The sequence below is a fragment of the Glandiceps talaboti genome, chromosome 6 (genome assembly GCF_964340395.1).
Source record: "Glandiceps talaboti chromosome 6, keGlaTala1.1, whole genome shotgun sequence".
NCBI lineage: Eukaryota > Metazoa > Hemichordata > Enteropneusta > Spengelidae > Glandiceps > Glandiceps talaboti.
Window position 1 is genome coordinate 10,176,754 of NC_135554.1, and position 18,721 is coordinate 10,195,474.

The 18,721-nt window shown below is 36.4% G+C and overlaps 2 protein-coding genes across 2 annotated transcripts in view; one reads left to right on the plus strand and one right to left on the minus strand.

The window, feature by feature from the left end:
• Nucleotides 1-142: 142 nt before the first annotated feature.
• On the minus strand, nucleotides 143-15,358 carry LOC144436678 (aldo-keto reductase family 1 member A1-like). The gene is made up of 7 exons (XM_078125522.1): nucleotides 15,051-15,358; nucleotides 12,400-12,551; nucleotides 8,937-9,132; nucleotides 7,773-7,972; nucleotides 6,977-7,049; nucleotides 2,496-2,588; nucleotides 143-1,300 (listed from the first exon to the last, which is right to left on the minus strand). Exons 1-7 carry the CDS (start codon nucleotides 15,243-15,245, stop codon nucleotides 1,235-1,237), a joined length of 975 nt encoding a protein of 324 aa, XP_077981648.1. The 5' UTR covers nucleotides 15,246-15,358; the 3' UTR covers nucleotides 143-1,234.
• Nucleotides 15,359-15,603: 245 nt separating this feature from the next.
• LOC144436814 (RING finger and CHY zinc finger domain-containing protein 1-like) overlaps nucleotides 15,604-18,721 on the plus strand; it is a 10,733-nt gene continuing 7,615 nt past the window's right edge. Inside the window, exons 1-3 of the mRNA XM_078125673.1 lie at nucleotides 15,604-15,659; nucleotides 15,797-15,916; nucleotides 17,491-17,609. Of these exons, the coding sequence (XP_077981799.1) occupies nucleotides 15,606-15,659; nucleotides 15,797-15,916; nucleotides 17,491-17,609 (293 nt within the window). The 5' untranslated portion in view covers nucleotides 15,604-15,605. The remainder of the gene's footprint in view (nucleotides 15,660-15,796; nucleotides 15,917-17,490; nucleotides 17,610-18,721) is intronic.

The following is an 18,721-nucleotide window of genomic DNA, read 5'->3' on the forward strand; positions in this document are numbered from 1 at the left end:
TGTATTATTATAGGTCTTTGCTAGTGGTAGTTATTGCGTACAGTGTGTAAATGTGTTTTGAGCAACGTGGGGGAAAGAACTATGTAAACAAAAACTGACATCATTAAAAGATGAGAATAATTCAATCACAGAATACACTTGTCAAAGCAATTTTATTTTCACATACACCACTATATTCCCCATCAGCAGGATCATGCAATAGTCAAACCCACACATCTTTTCGTATTTGTATAATCCATATTCAAAATCTGGTGATATAATGAGCAAAAGTGCTCCCAAAAGTAAACTGCTCTAGTTACTCTAACTGATGGTTCTTTACCCCATTTGGTGAGGATATTAGAGATAAAAAGATAAGACCACCACAACAAACAAAGTGAATAAGATGAAACTGATTTCTCACCTTTTAGTACATCTTAAAAGTCGAGGGTTGTGATCTTTTCAATATGGTTATAAATACACGTTTAGAATAAATGTTAATGTTGATGCATACCTTTGCATGATATTAAACTCACCTTCTGGCATTACCACAATTAATTGCAGGCATGAGTTTTGAAACATTTTGATATACATATACTTTAGTCAGTGCAAAGATCATACATCATGCCTAAAATACCAGGTTTGAATACTGCCACTTGTGAATACTGATTCGAAGTAATCTTCAGTAAGTTGACTGCTTCAAAAACCTTTTAAATATGTAGCAACAATGTATAACCTCAGTTTATGCCTTTTGATATTTCATATCAACGCAAGTAAATTGGATGCAATATATATGTGGTTTTTTTCACAAGTGAATCAACACAAGATTTAGGGATGTTCTTGTACAGTGCAAGGCTGATAACAAAGCCACTGATCCAGAGTTTATTCAATTGCAGCTCAGAAGGCTTCATTCAGTGTTTTTCACATAGGCTTGAAGAACAATAAGTATGTTTTGTAGTGGATGGCAGCTTTTTGTGCTGGCTATTTTAGATGAATGACAGATGCCCCGGCCACTGTCGACCACTGTGAGGAGGTCCCAAGCTCCAACATCACACTACAGTCACCATCATACATGTATTTCACACTACTACCCTGAAGATGATAAAAATCAACCCTAAGATTTGTATTTTGTCATTCATTGTTGGCTGTGTAACCCATTTCCCCATAAGTAAAATGGTGATAACTGGTTTGTCTAAGTTATGGTATTGCAATGTACTTGTGGAGTATTTAGATATCACTTCACGTATCTTGTGTCAGGTTAAAATTCTTCATCAAATGGGTAATACTTGTGTCCCTTGTCTCTTGGTACACGTTTACCATCAACCTGTTATATTAAACATAATATAATCATATCAATCAAGCATCAGCATCTCATGACCATGATGATGATGATGATGACAGTCACCATCATCATCAACATCGCAATTGTCCTCCTCCTCGTCATCACCAACATCAACATTGTTATCATCATCATCATCATCATCATCATCATCATCATCATCATCATCATCATCATCATAATCATCATCATCATGATGGAAATAACTCCAAAAAGTGAAACTGTTTATCATTGGGGGATTTAATTTCTGCTAAAAGAGTGATTCTTACTTTCACTGAACAAACGTTTTGGTAATCAATTTTAATGAACAGTGATGTTATAAAGAATGAAGTTGAAATGACTAGCACATATCTTATAACATGTGTGTTTTATCATTCAATTGTTGCTATTGTTGAAAAAGTATTTGTAACGATATTGAAGGTTAAATTTGATTGGTGAAGTTCTTACCTAGCAACAATGCTATTTCTCTTCTCAAGTGAAAACCCTGAGGGGGCTAATAACAGTGCCAATGGCACCGAGGCACAAGTGATAGGAAATTTCTGACTAACAATTATGCCAGTGCAGTTTTGTACATACATGTACAATACAATCACACTAGACAACCAAATTGTTTTTGGTTTTTTAAGAAAGGAAGGAGGCACAACTCTATATGTCTTGATGTGTTTTACTTCAATTTCTTTAGATTAGATGTGTATGATATAGGATGACGTAAAACTGACAATGTTGCAAATCATTACACATAGGCTAGTGATTGTGTACACATGTTACTGTATTAGCCTTTGCACTGCAGTGCAAAGCAATACTGAAAACATGATGCCATATGCTTACTGCAAAAAAGCATTCCACGTCCACAGACCAATATGAATGCATTGCTATTTTCATTTGAATTTGTCATTTCTGATTAACATACACAATAATTATACAATTGCAAACACAACATTGTGATGGGTGAGAGACAATGTGGTGTTTGTGTTTTTGGGAATTTTCTGTTGCACTGTTACTAAACAGAGCTCACTCATGACAGTACAGCTGCAGAGAACAACTCAAAACACTGCAAATGTCCCTAGTAAGTGTGCAACACACTGGTATGTGTACAACACAGTCATGTGTCAAAGGACTCTATGAAAGTATCGCGTGGAGAGCAAGTTTACAATGAGTAATGTAAAGTCCTGGTACTTACCTCCACAGCAGGTAAACAAACACGTCCTGTATCATCTCTTTGCAAAGCTTCAATAGATTTCATCTCTTCATCAGTTAATGTGAAGTCAAATAGCTAAAAGATGGAAAGAAAGAAGTAAGAGCATATCTAATCTAATCTAATCTAATCTAATTTTCTTATATAGCGCATTCCATATAATTATCACAATGTGCTTTACAAAGCACAGAAAAACAAGTACAAAAACAGACTCAATTGAAGGTATTAGTGAAGAAATAGGTCTTAAGACCTGATTTAAATGCCTGGAATGCAGTGACACTCTGCAGATACGATGGCAGAGCATTCCACAAGTGTGGGGCACAAATTGAGAATGCTCTGTCACCATAATAAGCAGTATTGCTGAGTGGTTGGTGTAAGTAAATTTCGTTCCATGAGTTACTGTGTAAAGCACGGCTGGAGCTATGACGGGTAAGTAACCGACTAAGATAGCCAGGTGCAAAACCATGAAGTACTTTGAATGTTAAGCAGAGAATTTTAAATTCTGCACGCTGTTGTACTGGTAGCCAGTGTAACACTTTGAGAAAAGGGGTAATGTGATTACACGTCTCTCTAATAACTAAACGAGCTGCAGAATTCTGAATCATTTGAAGTTTCCGAATCTCATATGCTGGGAGGCCAAACAGTAAACTATTGCAATAATCTAGCTGTGAAGTGACAAAAGCATGAATAAACTTAAGTTTCTCAGTGGAATTTTGATCAAGCAAATTCCTGATTTTACCAATCTTCCAGAGAGCATATGAAGCCGATCTACACAAATTAGCCACATGGGCTGACATGGAACGTACACGCAGTATCCATAGTGACACCAAGATTACAAACAATATTAGAGGGGTGTATATAGACATCACCAATCTGTACATTACAGGGAGGGACAGGGCCTTCACCTGCAAACTTGGAGGAAAGGTGTATCACCTCTGTTTTCGCATCATTGAGAGCAAGCATATTTTCCCGCATCAAACCCTGATTTCATCAGTGCATGACTCAATTTTGACAATGGGAACCTGGTCACCCTAATAATGTCCTCCAAGGGTGCTGTATACAAGCTGAATAAAACTGGTCCAAGGACAGATCGTTGGGGAACACCGCAATCCAAAGGAGTTGGCTTTGACACAATCGACCCAACACACACTCACTGCGTTCTCCCTCATAAGTATGAACTAAACCAGTCTAAAACTGTTCCGGAAATACCAAACCGATGACACAATCTGTAGAGCAAAATAACATAGTCGGTCGTGTCAAAGGCAGCCGAGAGATCAAGCAAAATTAAGATAACATCTTTACACTTATCAAGGGACCAGAGCACGTCATTCTGAACTCTTAGAAGTGCTGTTTCTGTACTATAGCCCCGACGATATGCAGACTGACATTTAGCATACAAGTTGTGTTGACATAAATATGAATTCAATTGACTGTAAACAACACGTTTAATGACCTTGGAGAGAAAGGGCAAATTTGACACAGGGCGATAATTTTTGAGAGCATTGGCATCAATGTTTGTTTTCTTGAGCAATGGACGGACAATTGCAAATTTACAGGGATCTGGAAATTCACCTGAAAAGAAAGACTTGTTAATTATACGACTAATAGCTAGCTGGAGACACCTGCTCAATACACTGACCGAGCAAAGCAGTGAGAATGGGGTCAATCATGCAGGACTTAAGTGGCAATGTGGAAATTGAGTTTGGATACATATTCAATGGACACACCAGTAAATGAATCAAATTTTAAACTCAAAGTTTGAGTGTCAGAATGTGCAATGAAATGTAGGTGTTCACGAATGATTCTAATTTTGGATTGAAAAAAGTCTGCAAAAGCATCTGGTAATAGTGAGATATCAGTGTCTGGAAGAGTACTAATTGTTATAGTTTTCTTTGTGCCAATAATGTCCTCAATAACACAAAAAAGTGACTTTTGGTCAGCCTTATCGATACGGTCTCAATGATAGGCAGCCATAGCATTTTTCAATCTTCTACCATAAGCGGCGTGAGCGTCTTTGTAGATTTCCTTGTGAACAGTGAGACCGGAACTTATCCACTTCCTCTCAAGTCGACGTAGATGTTTCCGTTCCTCCAGAAGCTGCGCAGTGTACCATAGAGCCTGTGGTTTGTTGAGGACAGTTTTCATTGTCATGGCAGCAAGTTCATCTACAAGTGAGCTGAGTAAAAGATTGTAATTTGTAACAAGGTCACTGGCATTCTGATCGACGGTTGGAGGCTGGGAGAAGGACAATGACAACTTGAAGTTCATCCATGTTGATAGTGTTGAGTTTCCTTGATTTGCAAGTGATTTTAGATGTAGATGGACCAGGGACAAAAGTGTTAAAATGTAAAGATGCGTGATTGGAAGGTAGAAGCCAGTCATTGGTGATTTGAGATATGCAACGATCAGAAACCCTTGCGTTGATGAGATCTAATGTATAACCCTTGTCATGCATTGGTACTTTGACATGCTGCTCTAATCCGAGGAGATGTACAAGTTCAATGAACTTAGAAGCATCATGATCACCAGAGTCGTCAACATGGATGTTAAAGTCGCCTACAATAATGAGATGACCCTTCATATGAATGTCTTTCATACAGAATGAAAACTCCTTAAGGAAATCATCCACTTCGATCCGCGCCGTGAATAAGGGAGCCTGTAAATGACAATTATGGTGAATCACTGCAGATGACTGATGAACATTAGCATCCAGTAATTCAAAATGTTCTAAAGTCAGAAGTTTTATTCAACTTTAGTTTCACATTAGATTTCACAATGACTACAGTCCCACCATCTTTATGATGTGCCCGTGGTATTTGGTAGATATCATTCCCGCTGAGTGTAGAGGTAAAGCGGCCTTTCTCTGTGTCATCAACTGCGCTAAACCATGTCTCAGTCACAATAAAGAGATCGCAATGATTTTGCAAAATAGCATCGGCGACAAGAGGGAGCTTATTGTCAATGGACCAAGCATTCCATAATGTGCAGGAAAGTAAAGATGTAACCTGGATTGGAGTGATTATTGGTAGTGCGAGTTGACTTCAGTTTATGTGAGCCTCCCCTTACTCCTCTGTGGGTTGGAGATCTGGATTGTATTCCCAGTGATTTGATCGTGAACCAAACATCTTCAGTGCATTTGAGTTTGGCATAACTTTTGTTCAGATGCAATAATCCATGTGTGTTGTAGATTATTGGTTGAGGATAATGACCCAGATGCATGTAGATGAAAAACAATACAGGCAGCAGAATACTAATAGGTGACATGAGTCTCTGGATGCCAAGGTGTTGATAATTACAATGGTATAAATTACAGTTGTAAAGCCAATTTGAATATAAACAATGAGTCAGTATTTACAGGTGGGTGGCTGCTGAGTGAGATGGCAAGTAGTTGGAATGTAGCAAATGTTCAGCAATGGACTTCAGTCCTAAAACTAGTAACATGAGGGAAAAAATACCGTAACCGTTCTGTTGAGCTTGCCAATATAGTTGATTCAGTACAACCAGTGTAGTCACTGAACATGATGTAGCAATAAACCCATAATAAAAGGCAGTAGTTGTCCAGAATTGATGGTTTTCAGGAGAGCTGATGTGAGGGGCAGCCGGTTAGGCGCACACCTGCAGTATATATACAACATCATATCAACAGCACGCATGCCATTCTCTTGGTTTTATCTGGTCTAAGCAATGATGTGATCATTAGAATTGTGATAATTTTTACAACTTTTAAAGAACTTCTGAGAGCTGTAACTGTCTCTAAAACTTGATAGTTACAAGTACTGGTATATATGAAACATGTATGAAGTGGTTCAACGTGATTTATCATGCTTAAATAAATGCCTATATTCTATTCCATTTCATTTCATCTCATTGCGCACATCGTGCCACAAAATTTTCCTTTACATTACAGTATATTACAATTATTGCAATTGCAGTACATTATATCAAATCACATCACATTGCATCACATCAGATCACATTATATTACTTGTGTCCATAAAGTGTAAGTGTGAATGTTTGGGAAATAATCTCTTCTTAGTTTTGATGAACAAAAAAATCGTTTAAGAAAGTAAAATAATCTAGAACCCGATTTGTGGCCTAAAAGTGCAATACATTTACAATAGGGAACTTGCAATCCAAACTGAGCATGCTCAGATGCAAAGGACTATGGGATTATCTGTGGTTATCGCAATACCTAATCAGGAGTTACCGATAAAATAAACCTCCCAGAAATGGTCTGGGCGACTATGAATTGATCATTTGTGGTTAAAAACAATGTAACATTATTGTGTACAATACTATTTATTTAGTATTTATTATCACATTTCCCATGACGCAACATTCAACATGGCGGGTTTGCAAGTTCCCTATTGGGCTCATTCATGTACTTTGGCCTTTGTTACTTAACCATGCATGTTTCAAAATAAATTGATAGCAGACATATAACAAGATATTCAATAAATACACACTTCTTTATTCTCTGCAATTCTTGATGGTGTAACACTCTTAGGAATGACCACAACTCCTCTTTGGACATTGAATCTGTATCAAAGATAGAAAACACACACATATTGTTTGTACAGGTTCTTAAATAAATATCCATAAATTTGACAACTCATGTAAAACATAGCATGCATTACATTGTTCTGATTTGAAGTAGGTAAAACTGTGACACCAATATACCTGGTCCACTATCACCCACTTGTGTAACAATAGACTACAACTTAGTGCAAGTGGCAAAAACAGTTTTAATTTGGGTCTGTCCATATTTGGTGATAAAAACCCCATGATGCACAAGTAACAGTATGGTACTCAGGGGTATGTACACTCATGCTTGCAGTATCTTCTGCCGTGCTTTCACTTGGTATACTAGTATAAGTATGACTGCAGAGAACATTGCAAGCACTGAAAGTGTAAATGCCCCGAGTATACCACAGTTTACTACATTGTAGTGTGCTATGGGGCTCTGTCACACTATAATAATATGATCCCTTAATTTGCAGCTTGAGGACCCACTCTGATAATCTCCATAAGAATATACATTTAATTTAATATGATGACTTTTAGTATTGATATTTCTCTCAATGGAAAATAACACATGGTAAGATCAGATAACTACAGCTATAACTTCAAGTCAACTAATTAGGAGCACTCAAACATAGACTGTGTGGGAGGGGTTGATCGATGTGTGAAGGTGCCCCGCCACGGTGTACCTTACAGACTAACTCAAACACTGATACCCTAATTTAGTAGGGACAATTTTACCTTAATGCAACTTGGGCTGGACTCTTGTTATATTTCTCTCCAATAGACTTCAGAACAGGGTCTTCCAAGACAATAACATCATCTGGTTTAGCCCAAGGTCTGTCAGGAGAACCTAGAGGACTGTATGCCGTCATGGCGATTCCTTTCTCCTGGCAGAAATTGATGAGTTTGGACTGATTGAAGTATGGTTGGATCTCAACCTGGTGATTTAAAATGTTAAATTGTGTTAAAGCACAGCAATGAACTCTGGATTCTTAGGAAATGAGATAACAAACCCAAAACAAAGACTTGACATATGATCATTTGAAATATCAAGTGCTTTTTAATTTTCTCAGAAGATATAATCCAATGTTTGCTATCTCTTAATATTCACGGTGTACATTGCAGCTGCCTTTGTCAGTATATTTATGTGGAAGGTTATCAAAGAAAAATTGGGGAAAGTAATGACAATTTTGAACGTTTTAGTCTGGATGACCAGACTGTGGTCAAATTCCCTCAATCAGCACACATTCCTGTGCTCCCTTCTACAGCATTCATATAAACATGATTATGTTGTTGCGTCCCCACATGATTTAGTTTAAACGGACTGGCAGTGGAGTTCTGGTTGGACATTGGACATCATGAAAACAGCTGTATCAAATGAATATTTAATGAGCGGTGACGACAGCCCGTTATTACTAGTGACATGCGCTGTTGTGCTTTGCTCACTATGGGGCTGAACCATAATTGACACCTTTCGTCAGGGCCTTAAGTTGACTATACTGTGAGTGAAGGTATAAATTGTAACGATACTGTATAGGAACTAGACTAGAACGTTTTGACTCATCATATTTTGAACACAGCAGAGCCAGTGACGTAGACATGCGTTGCCATGACATAGACACATGTTGTCATGACATAGAACAACCACAATATATATTCCTCATTTTTTGTTCAACTTGGCTCATACATGGTATAATGGCTTCATTTGCATTACAATCTATATGTATTTTTAGAGTTGTCTCCAACACAGAGACAATTAAATATGAGTCGACTTTTTCTAATATAACTAGTTTTTTAATTTGTAATTTTGTAGTACTTTTTGGGGGGTTGGGGGTTGGGAGTGGGGGGTTACTGATGTCTCAGTTTGTCTAGTTTGTTTATTTAGGAATGCATGTACCATACCTGCACTACAGCAGGTTTAATTCTACCCTTTTCACACACTTCAGCAATTTGTTTGCTGTTGAAATTAGACACCCCAATGTGTTTACAAAGTCCTTCATCGACTAGTTTCTCCATGGCAGCCCACGTCTCAAGGTACGGTACATCACTGTATATAATAGTACCATCTGGATTTTTAGGGAATTTTTCACCATTATTTCTAAATGGAGAAAAAAAAAAGCAAAAAGCACTGAGAACAAGAACACACCAAATTCTTGAATCCAACTCTGCATGCTTTTACACTTTTTCAAAAAACAATTATGATATGTGAGGGTTCTTGAGATTATGAAATATGAAGGTTACAATATACATGTATGCAAATCTACATATGCAGAGAAGAACACAGTCAATGTCATCAGACATTACTGAAATTGTGTTTGTCTTACACATGTATTTTTATCTTTGAAGTAATATGAGTAGATGTGGATGACTCTTATGACATGTCAAGTTGTATTCCAAATGAAACAAATAGTAGCGAGAGCAATACCATTTCGTATGTGATGGTTATCGTCATAAATCATAGGCCTCTCTTAAGTGCCATCCAAAAATGTATCTGCCAAGAGGCCATATTTCGTAGTGTTAGCAGAAATATTTGCTCTGGCTTGCGAGAATGGTGATAATCCTTGTGTCAGTTGGTAATGGCTGAGGAACTTGACAGCAATGTATGTGCTAGGACTTCATGAGTTCCCACAATTTAAAACACAATTATGAAAAACAATGTCAACTGTATGCCATCAATGGTTCCCAAAGAACTAGGAAGGATTTCTTAACTTTAATTCACCACAGCATTATCAATAGTTGATTTTCAGGTTCCAAGATGCATTGCGCGAGAGGATGGCTTTTATGTTGTTACAGTTAGTCTTGTTTTGTCTTTTGCACGTTTGAAATAACATTTTTATCAGGAAATGATAGAAAGAAATATCTACCTCTTTGCTTATGAGTGATTTTATTTTACAAAGACTAAACGCCATCAATTATCGAGAATGATTTTATGGGTGAACCAAGGGTACGGTCAGGTGACAACCATCCCCCTGACTAGCGCGTGCAAACCCCTTATCAAGTACACAATACATAGAGAGACGGGCAATGCATCTTGGAACCGGCAACAGGTCGTTGTTGTTGACTCTTGTATTGTATAATGTTTAAATTTGTTATTGCTTGATTTATTGATTCTGTGATTAGTAAATATATCCATAGACCATCCACCAGTGGATGGTCTATAGTATATCCAGCTCTTGGCAGCAATTGACTACCATACCAGAGAGACTATATATATATATAGTTTTGGAAGTACTGGAACTCTTTCTTGGTTGTAACTCGGAGTTTCACGCATTGTGCGATCATCAGACAATGATGATCACACAATGCGTGAAACTCCGAGTTACAACCAAGAAAGAGTTCCAGTACTACCAAAACTATTGCACTCTGCCACTGCGGTATAGAACACTGTTTTAGCAGATTGATACTCACAATGATGATCACACAATGCGTGAAACTCCGAGTTACAACCAAGAAAGAGTTCCAGTACTACCAAAACTATTGCACTCTGCCACTGCGGTATAGAGCACTGTTTTAGCAGATTGATACTCACCGAGTTATATATATATAGAGTTTTAATTAAGCAGAATGACATATTTTATACATCTCACACAATGATTTTTGTTATAAATTACATGTATATAAACAAAATACAGGCATTGATAGTGCACACACACATGAAATATTACATTTAATCTTTCTGTGAATAAAAACAAACAAAATAGTTTTGTGTTTGAATCCTCCTTTTTTTCATCCAAGAGCAATGTTGATTTGTTACTTTATATGGTTGCATGCTTTAAGTGTCTATATTGCATTTTTATGAAATTTATTAACAAAAATACCACCAATGGCATTGTAGCACAACTGCACTGTTTCTAAAATGTTTATCCATATGGTAGTGCATGCTAACAATAAGTGTTCATTTGTTGAATGACTATTCAGTTGCCTATCCAACCATGTTGCTATCTTTACGATATATGCTATCATTTGACTGTTGCGATGGGCGTGGTCATGTTGTTAGATATATTTGCATACATTTTTGTATGTTTTTGTTCACTTGTGTATGAATTCCTGATATTGTCTTTGCAATATACGTGATTATTTGGCTGTTGCTATGGCGTGGTCTTGTTGCTAGGCATATTTACATACATTTTTTGAATGTTTATTCAATTGTCTATTAATCCCCGTTGTTATCTTTGCAGTATATGTGATCATTTGGCTGTTGCTATGGCGTGGTCTTGTTGCTAGGCATATTTACATATATTTTTTGAATGTTTATTGAATTGTCTATTAATCACTGTTATTATCTTTGTAATATAAGTGATTATTTGGCTGTTGCTATGGTTGTGGTCTTGTTGCTAGGCAAATTTACATACATTTTTTGAATGTTTATTCAATTGTCTATAAATCCGTTGTTATCTTTGTGAAATACACGACCGTTTGGCTGTTGCTATGGGCGTGGTCATGGTTGCTAGGGTATTTGCATATATTTTTTGAATGTTTACTCATTTGCCTACCAGATGTTGTTATTTGACCAAAATATACTGCCATTTGGTTGTTGCTAAGGGCGTGGTCATGGTCGCTAGGGCCAATTTTGTCAAAATGTTTTGAAGAAAATCTGCATAACAACACTTTCAAAAACATCTCACCAAGTTTCAGACTTGGTGACCAGGTACTTTTTGAGATACAAGTTTTTGACCACAAATGAACATTTTTACACCTAATTTGCATATCACTCATGGAATCATTGTATGCTTAATAATTCTTCGTCCATACATCCCTAGATACATTCCCATTAAATTCCAGCCCAATCTGCTCAGTACTTTTGGAATTATAGATTGTTAACCAAAAAGACACATTTTTAGCCCCAATTTGCATATCACTGATTGAATCATCATGTCATGAACAAATCTTACTTTACACCCCCTTAAGAATGTTCCCACCAAATTTCGCACCAATCTGCCCAGTAGTTTCTGAGTTTAAGTTTTTTGACCAAAAATCACATTTTTTGACCCAAATCACACACCTGTGATGCGATCATTTTGATTTGAACAATTTCCCAACTAGACACCCAAGGTAATGGACCCACCAAATATCATGGCAATCGGTTCAGCGATTTTTGACTTTAAGTTGTTTACACACACACACACACACACACACACAGACAGACAGACAGACAGACAGATGCCGGGCGATCCCTATAGCACTACTGAACCTCAGTTCAGTTGTGCTAAAAAACTGTGTGAGATGTAAAAATAAATGATGCTGCCTAATTGAAGCTTGGTTTGGTAGTATCGCTATCAGCCACTGTGATGTGCAAAATATCTGTTAGGTCTTCATGTACATGTATGTCTCCATTATCAAATAACATATTCTCTGAAATACTTACATAAACCCATATGGCCAATGCATCAAATACAAATCCACATATTCCAGTCCAAGATCTTTCAATGTTTGTTGACATGCAGGTTTAACATCTTCAGCAGCATGCATAGTATTCCATAGTTTAGAGCAGATGAACACATCTTCTCGTTTTACTTTCTAGAACAAATAAGAGTGAAGGGGAAATCATAGTCACAAAATAATGAATACATAAATATTATATGCAAGTGCATAAATTTAAAATGTGAAAAATGGACCATTATATTTATAATATCCGATGCATTGTCATTGAGAATTCAAGACCTTTTTTAGGTGTGTGTGTGTGTGTGTGTACTGTATGTACATTTGTATGTATGTTTGTGTGGTACACGTAAACAGCACTGCAGTTTTGTCAAACTTATGTTTCAGTTTTAATAATACGAGTTTAAATATTAGAACTTTGTATTTTATGATCCATGGTCTGGAATTCTGCATTTAAATTTGATAGTGAAAAAAAAAAAAATAGTGCCAATGGCGTTGTAGCACATTGTACAATTTTTAACAATGTCTATGCACATGCTGATCTATGCTAGGTATAGGTGTTCATTTGCTGAATGACTATCCAGTTGCCTATCCAACCATCTTGTTATCTTTGCAATATACAAATGTACATGATCATTTGGCTGTTGCCATGGGTGTGGTCATGTTGCTAGACATATTGCATACATTTTTTGAATATTTGATGACGTGTCTATGAATCCCTGATGTTACCTTTGCAATATACATGATCATTTGGCTGTTGCTATTGGTGTGGTCTAGTTGCTAGGTACATTTGCATACATTTTTTGAATGTTTATTCATTTGTCTATTAATTCCTGTTATCTTTGCAATATACGTGATCATTTGGATGTTGCTATGGGTGTGGTCTTGTTGCTAGGCAAATTTACATACATTTTTTGAACGTTTATTTATTAGTCTATTAATCCCTGTTGTTATCTTTGTGAAATACACCAGTTTGGCTTTTGCTATGGGTGTGGCACCCTATGCCCCATCATGTTATTAACAAAATTTGACAGCGGTTGCCTACCTAGTTCCCCTTACTGCTAAGTTTGTTGTGTATGAGTTAACCTGAAGTAACATTTTGGATAATTTGATGTTTAGTTTCTCTATTGGTGTTTGATCAGTGTATTTCTCTGCTCCCAAAATTTCACAACCATATGTCAGCATGGGTCTAATAAGGTGATCAAATATTATGATCCAAGTGGGGATGTTTATGATTGTGGACGAAGTGATTAATTTTCTAATAGAGTAGAATGCCTTTGCTTCCTTTTTATAAAGTTTGTCTTTAGCTCGATCAAACTTACCATTGGGTTGAAATTCTATCCCTAGATACTTATAGCGACAGATGATCTCGATATCCAATTGATGTTTACATTAATAATCTATATATTTCTATCAAATATTAATACATTTGTTTTATCTACATGTATACTGTTTAACATGCTCAGTAGACGTTTACACTCACAGTATATAGCCTTAATTTGGGCAAATAGTGAGTTTGTTCTAGCAAGCTACTAATTAATGCAAAGCTGATAAACTCAGATAAGACATTGATATCTGGTAGGAAATATAAAAAAAAAACAGTGGGAGGAAACAGTCTTAAAACTTTATTTGAAATATACAGAAAATAATATTAGAAATCCGGAAAATCACGAGTACAAAATTGATCATTTGTCCTTTACCCTGTGGTTTATCTAACATTAGTAACAAGGGAGATATTCAATGATGAATGGAAGGTATTCAAATAAGCCAATATCTAATGACAGACATACTACTCACATCCAGATGATCACAAAAATGCATACTTATTGTGACTTTACATGTAATCTGTAACCTTAACATTTCATTTTATTTCATTTATTGATTTCCCCAGGAAATTTTAAAAAAGACAAAAAAAACCCCCACATAACAAATAAATTAACAAAATACAAACTGTATATAAATAAAATTAAGTCAAAGAATATTCAATTAAATACATCAGTAATTCCATGGACCTGGTGGGGGTTGTAGAAATAGTTCTACAGAACTAGTCTAGCCCACATCCCTTACAAAAATACTGGGTGGAACTCGGGTAGCAGATGTTAAAAATCAATAGGAATGTTTATTACTTTGTACAATCATATAATGACTCAAAAGTAATTCATGACCTTCAGACCTACCCATAGACATGTTACTTGCATTGGTTTTTCACTAATTATGCTAATTAAGAAATATCATTTTTCACCATATTACACCACTTAATTTTTTCTAGACTGGATATGTTATTCAGCATAAAATTCTTCAGCAAGTTGCACTAAAAATTATTTCTGTTGCAATTATGTCGAGGTTTGGCTTAAATTTCAGCCAGACCAATCTGATTAAAATCCGATGTAGATGTCGGCTAATCGTGCATTGCTATTCTTACCATCGTTATTTAGCTTGAATTGACCTTCGTAGTATATGTTTACGTTTTAAGCCTGATCGCCTCTGTCATTGTCAGTCATATGGCGGAACCGCGGGGCGGAAGTTTATAGTGGGCGGATCCCATTTATCAGGTCAATACAAGGCAAATACGACGTCTGTACTAAATAGTAACATGGAATTATATACTTCCATGATAGTAAATACTGAAAAACTCACTGATCCAAGTGCGCGTTTCAGCCCCTCACCAACTTCCCTTTCATTGCCATAGACAGCGGCACAATCGATGTGAACATAGCCACACTCCAAGGCAGCTTTGACGGCATTTTCTACTTCGCCAGGTTTGCTTTTCCATGTGCCAAGGCCAACCAGTGGCATCTCCACACCAGTGAAAAGTTTGACAGAGGTTGCCATATTTCGTAGATTATTTGGTTGCGAAAATTTCGAAAAATTACGACTTCTCACAACAAAGGTTGCTTTGATGATCCGGCTCCACGCGTACACAGCTGAGCCATGTGTGCTGCTGATGGGTACCATGCATTTACAGTTATAGTCGTAAAGTTGACCTTTGACCTGCACGTTATCGGCAAATCAACTGGTTTACCTGTTTATGTTCTTAAAGAATATCACAAAAATATGTCACTACAATTTTAAGACGTAGAATTTCATCATTTTTTCAATGTATAGGTAAATTGGATAAACAATACGTGCCATAATAAATGGCCAAATGAAACAGTCGTAAAAGGGTACGTAACGACTGAAGGGATGGAAAGTATGGCCGAAGTCACGGCTGGTTGCCAACATTACCAGCGTAGCTGTGCCCTTCTGGTAAGTATTGGATATAAATGATGTTTCATCAAGACAGCTGCACCAAATAAAGTGATTTATCTCCTCAATGGTATAACAGAAACTACTTTCTGTTATGACTCTGCTGTCAAGTTTCATGTGAATTACTCTCGTTGCAGGCACCCTGCTGTGATACTTTCTACACTTGTAGATTTTGTCACGATGAAAAGGAGAAACACTCTATGTGTAGAACAGAGGTACAGAAAATCAAATGTTTTCAATGTCAACATGTACAAGAGGTATGTACCAAGTAAATGATCATAATTATTAATTGTCAATGAGATTTCCTTTGTCACATTCAAAACACGGCATGCACACTTACACATTACAGATCCCCAAGCCGGGGACCCTAGTCAATTGGACCATGGAAGTATAACCCACTTATTATACTTCCATGATTGGACCCAAGTCAATTGGACCCACGTCAATTGGACCCTGGCTCAATATAACTTTACACAAGCAACATGATCAACTGTAACTTTTCGATTTCATTATTTGGTTGACAAAGTCACGGAAAATCAGTTGAATTTAATTGACTTGATTTAATGTGTATATATTGTGAATCCGGCTGTAGTTGATTACACGTACTTAGAAGCAGATCAACATTACAACACTGACTTGCTAACTAGTGCATTGCATGCGAGGTCGCACTTAACCGTAATTGCCCACATATTTGCTAGTACTAACAAAACGTGTAATTGTAAAACATGTTACTTATAACAGGGCAATGGTTGCTCGGGTTGAGTTGTGTTGAGACAGGATTTAGTGGAGGGTCCAATATTGACTTGGGTCCAATTGTCCAGCTTCCGATTATGCAAATGTTCAAATGAAATGTTCAAATTGAATGATTATTTCAGTTTTTATATCAGGATAAGCCCAAATATGTACAATGTAGCTGTGTGAATGTAATTTATACCTTAATTGTACTTATTTTTGTGTTCCCTATATAAGCCCCTTGAAGTTTGAAAGTAATGAAAGATTCCAGTTGTTTCCATACTCATGTACAACTGAAAGTTACGTACCTGTTGTATAGCAGGGTGATGAATCAACTCATCCCAATTTCAACTCGTCCGATTTCAACTCATCCCAACTCTTTACAATATAATTTACCTGTGCATATATGAAATCGAAGCTGGTAGTACTCAGTTTGGAGGGTCTGTGGTATCTCGTATTCCACTAATGAAGTACCACTTGTGCTGTAAACACATACTACAATACTTAGTTGCGTTTACCAGGGAGAGGAGACACGTCTCCAAAACCTGTATGTGCGGAAGTCTTAAGTGTGTCAGTCACTAATATTCTCTCTGGTTATTATCCTTATTATTTCTTATTTGGGTTGTAAACATTAAGTCCTAATATGAAAAGTGATATTCCATGACTGAGGAAAGTTGTTGTGCTAGTATAAGTTCTAGATCTAGCAAACACTTAGCCAAAACCCACACCACTTTCTGCTGCGAAATGTTACATTTGCTACGCTTCAACTGGCCACGTACTACGTAAAATCATGTAAATGTTTCGGTCCCTGTACTATGAGTCCATATATCGTTTAGATTTACAAATGTTTACTAGTGTTGTTGGGGCGAGGTGAAAATGGGACGAGTTAAAAATGGGGCAAGTTGAAATTGGGGCGAGTTTAAATGGGACGAGTTGAAATTGGGATGAAGTGAATCGCAATCGTATAGCAGTACCAAGGGTTTTATTCCATGTTATGTAAAATACTGTAGGCAAGTGATGAAAGAGAAACAAAGGCAACACAGTATTTCTTTATGTTCAGGGATCCAGAAATTCAAAAAATGTGTGTTCTCTATTTTAGGTTCAAGCTAAATGTGCAGAGTGTGAAGTAGTGTTTGCAAGATACTTTTGTAAGATTTGTAGATTGTATGATGAAGTTGACAAAGGACAGTTTCATTGTGAAAGCTGTGGCATTTGTAGGTAAGAAATAATTCAAAGTTTATTCCCTGTGTGTGTGCGAGTTTCATTCTCTCTAGTTTTCTTTTGAGAGTACTGTTTGGTGATAAAGTTTTGTTTTGTTTAAACCAGTCCACATGTTTTTTGATGATTCTAGTTACTCAATATCACAAAAAACTCATCCATAAATAAGGCATCCCAAAACACCAATAAATAAACAACTAAACATTTGGTATGAGTTACCAACTGAGTGAAAGTTATATTCGTGCATATTTTGAGTAAATTGCTCAACCTGATCTTAACGTGGCCATATGGATGACAAATGGATATTTGTTGATTTTTAATTCATAAAACAACTTACTATGTTATTATACTTGAAAAAAAACCATGTGACAAACATATATTAAATCCTTGTTTGTAACTCTAAAAATTGCAAAACATTAAAAAATGTTTAAAATATTTGTTACTGTGTGCATACATGTACTAATGAATTAAGTTTTTGTATGGTTGTCAGTCTTTTGTTATTTATTGAGTTACAAACATGGTTATTTTTGATGCTGTACTGTTTCACATTGTTTTTTTTTCTAGTGTGAAAATATACATGTAGTAGAGTTGTTTTAAAAATTAACAATCCAAAATAAATAAAAATTTAATCCATAACTGTTCACGGCCATCATTAAAACCCTTTCAAAAATTGTTAAGTGTGCTTTTTCCTTTAATTCATGGAATGTTGAATAATTTTAAGAACGTATCGACTATATTCATTTTAGTGTTCACTGAGATGATCAAACAATCATATGTATTGAAGGAAAATACCCTGTCGTGCTGGTTTTGCTTGATCAGACTTTCTCTGTCTTTATCAGAAAGAATAAAACACACTTCTTCACTTGACATCTGTTTTCCCCTTTTCCCTTATCCTCTCTGTGTGCATAAGGTTGTGACAGTGACAAGGTGCATGGTTATCATGTTTGGGGTTGGCATGGTTTAATATGGATAATGGCCTCCAAGTCAGAATAGTGTTTGTAGTTGTACGACTTGTGTTTCCCTGATGTACAAAGGGGCGTAATCCAGGTCATTCATTTACATGTATATAACCAGTTACTGACTCATAGTCCCTTACAGGACTCGATGATGCT

Bases quoted from the DNA above. Each gene is read 5' to 3' on its own strand.
- LOC144436678 (XM_078125522.1), bottom strand. From the start codon at position 15,245: ATGGCAACCTCTGTCAAACTTTTCACTGGTGTGGAGATGCCACTGGTT. The intron at 7,973-8,936 runs GTATGGTACATG...TTAAATCACCAG, and splicing joins TTAAACCTGCTGTAGTGCAG to GTTGAGATCCAACCATACTT. The intron at 1,301-2,495 runs GTAAGTACCAGG...TTAATATAACAG, and splicing joins TTTGTTTACCTGCTGTGGAG to GTTGATGGTAAACGTGTACC.